This window comes from Agrilus planipennis, unplaced genomic scaffold, assembly GCF_000699045.2.
Source record: "Agrilus planipennis isolate EAB-ADULT unplaced genomic scaffold, Apla_2.0 scaffold96, whole genome shotgun sequence".
In the NCBI taxonomy this organism is placed as follows: Eukaryota; Metazoa; Arthropoda; class Insecta; order Coleoptera; family Buprestidae; genus Agrilus; species Agrilus planipennis.
In genome coordinates, this window is record NW_020438968.1 from 219,692 (window position 1) to 222,850 (window position 3,159).

General features: G+C 30.4%; 1 protein-coding gene across 1 annotated transcript in view; it reads left to right on the forward strand.

Moving 5' to 3' along the window:
* The first annotated feature begins 2,607 nt into the window (after positions 1–2,607).
* Positions 2,608–3,159, forward strand: part of LOC108734433 (ejaculatory bulb-specific protein 3-like) — a 9,091-nt gene continuing 8,539 nt past the window's right edge. The window contains exon 1 of the mRNA XM_025975361.1: positions 2,608–3,157. Within this exon, the coding sequence (XP_025831146.1) occupies positions 3,053–3,157 (105 nt within the window). The 5' untranslated portion in view covers positions 2,608–3,052. The remainder of the gene's footprint in view (positions 3,158–3,159) is intronic.

Genomic DNA, 3,159 nt, shown 5'->3' on the forward strand with positions numbered 1-3,159 from the left:
ACTACACCTTTCCTGTTGATTAGTTCTGACCTTTTCTGTTGAAGTGCATCATTCAGTTTGTCCAGCTGATGACAGTAGACTTCCGAATTAATCGTTGTGTTATCCGGTAAAAGCTCAAAATAAACGATTCCTTTAAAATCCCACCAAACAGACAGCGTCACCTTTTTTTGGTGAAGATCGGCCTTGGAAATGGTTTGAGCCGGTTCATCTTTTTTGCTCCATGACCTCTTGCGTTTGACGTTGTTGTATATAGTAGTAAAGTTGCATGGAAGCAGGAAGCAATCTCCGAAAGTAGGTACTTATCCGATTTTAAAAGTTCTTTCTCCAACATTTAGAGTGTACACAAGCTGCATATTATTCCGTTAATATAAAAGAGCTTCTCGTATAAACCAAGAATTGCAACGTTAATTCGACGAAAAAACGGTCTTGCGAATGAGTTTCTTACAAAAGCTGCCTTAACGGTTAAAAAATTAAATTATTTGCAAATAAACTAAAACGTTTTTCAACACCCAAGCTGTCATGTTCAGTTATGCATATAGTCTCTATTTATATTGATCGTCACTATTAATCTGTTCTCTTGTATACTACATATTTGGAAAAAAATCAGAAATTCAGAAAAATGGTAGTAAATCTTTAAAAAATGCTTTCAGATCAACGTTTGCGAAATTTTTATAGTAAGTATTTTACTTATTTACGAAGTATCGAGGCTGTGGTAAAAAACTGGACACATGAGTATTTATTTTAAAATAATTCTTTTTTTATCTAAGTTGGAGTGACTCAAAAATGGCTCTTATTCATTAATGTTTGCTATTATGAACACTTTACTTGTAATTTTTCAACTGCGAAATGATTCACTCGTTTCCAATCAAAATATAGTTTAATTTTTTCATTTCGGGGTGTACCCTTAATTGCGCATAACTATGTGCATTTAAAGAAACTTATCTCTAAATAAACCTAAAATTATTTCTTGTCACTAAGAGTAATGTTAATGATAAATATTTACTAATCATAAGCACAACTATTACAATTAAATTTAGTAGGTACTGAAATTTATGTATGTTTTTTAAATTTAGTACTATAGCAGATTTATGTATAAAGGATATAATTGCCTATAAATAAATAATACTTATCATATTTAATCATTACATTAACGCAAAGAAGGGATTTCGCTATACATTGGCGATTCACCTTTTCTTTTTCGTATTCTATTCAATAAATTGAAATACAAAATAAAGAGGGATGGAATTAAATACAGATTAGACAAAAGTTTTAGGAAGAAAAAAATTAGGAGGAAGAAAAAATAACTTCCAGAATTTCAGTGGGAAGGAAAAATAATGGAAGAAGTTTCAGAAGACAATATGATATCAAAAGGATGCATAATAGTTATGTGTAATATATTGAATATTTAAAACATGGAAAAGAAAATCGCAAGGGAAAGATGGAAAAAGGAAAGAAAAAGTTTCTTAATGGAAAGAGGATGGACAATCAGATGTAAACTTGAAAAAGATAGAAATGTATGGAGAAAGCTGGAAAATTTAACTGAAATCATTAATAAGCAAAAAAAATGAGATATGGAATAATAGGAAATGGTTCAAAAAACGGGAAATTCAAATGGAAGGAAAAGATGGTCTAAAAGGATGAGTGAAATCTTAAAAAAGGGAGAGGGTTAATAAGAATGTTTAATTTATAAAATTCATTTGTAGGTATAAAGTAAACGAAAAGTATCTTATACATATAAAACAGTTTTCAATAAAACTATCTAAATCTTTTCTAGAGTAAACTTCGAAAAATATTCTTAATCACGAAATATATATCTGCAGTTTGAGACTGTTCTATTTAGCTAAATTTATTACTGTTTACTTACTGTTTTCGCAAATTAGGATATTATGTTAGTTTCATTAATTTATATATCCGTTAATTAAAAATCGAGATAGGTAGTATTCAAAATTGATGAAACATGTTTACTTTATAAAATCTGAATTGCATTTGTGAGTTTGTATAGCTACATGCTAAATAAAGTTCTAATCATTAGAATTATTATTATTATTAAAAACCACTTATATATAGGTATTGATAACATATCTAATATTAACATGAGAACATCGAAATTTAACGTACACGTTTTTGGCATTTGTTATGTTATACAAAGGAATGAAAGATATATCATAAAAAATGTTCTGCGCCATATGTGAATATGAAAATAAAAGTAATTCGGGAATGTTGAGATTAAAGATAAAAATTAAAAAAAAAAAAAGATGTTGCACCGACAGGAAAATGAGCCGAGACCACCATGGCAGATCTAATAACATTCGAATGCGTACGGAATACTGTGATTGTAACTTTATATTTGCAATTGTTTTATAAAGTGTCAAAGGTTGAGATTAAAATTCATTGGTATAAACGTGCAATGTATTAGTATTATCTAATTTGAAAGCAAATTCTCCAAACATCAACCACACATGATTTGCAGTCGTATATAAAAAATCATACATTCGTGTGTTCCATGTGATACGCTTATACCTATTAACATCAGTTTCTTGGATCATTATAAATTTAGTAAAGTGGTTAAATACGTAGTAAAACTTAAATGGAAACTTCCTCTGTTTAATAAGATCTCCACCTATTTAATTAAATTAACCAATTAAGTAGGTAATAAGGCACACGTTTAATTTAGTACCTAATGTCTAACGAGTAGTAAATTCAACAGTTATCAACTGAACCGGTCCATTCTTGCTTTTTAGCCTTTTTAGCTCTGCGTGTTACAACTAACTGTATGCGGTTTTTCCCACAAGTGGGTCATCGTGGCTCATAATAATACGTTTAGTAAGAAACGGTGAGAAACGGTCTTTGGCACTGCCCATGATTTGCCCACTTCATTTCTATTACGATCACGTGACATTATCACTTTCCTTAACCCTCTGCTACTAATGAGACTATATATAAAACTATAGACGACGATAAGGACCTCATTTAATAACACGACGTGTGTCCGTGAAGTGTACGGGTTCCTTAAACGTTAAACGACAACCATCAATAGCTTAATAATAGCATAATGAAACTGTTACTATTGCTTCTCCTGGTTGCTGTTGTAGCTGCTGACAAATATACAACAAAATACGACAATGTCGACATCGACAGGATTCTTTCAAACCAAAGGGT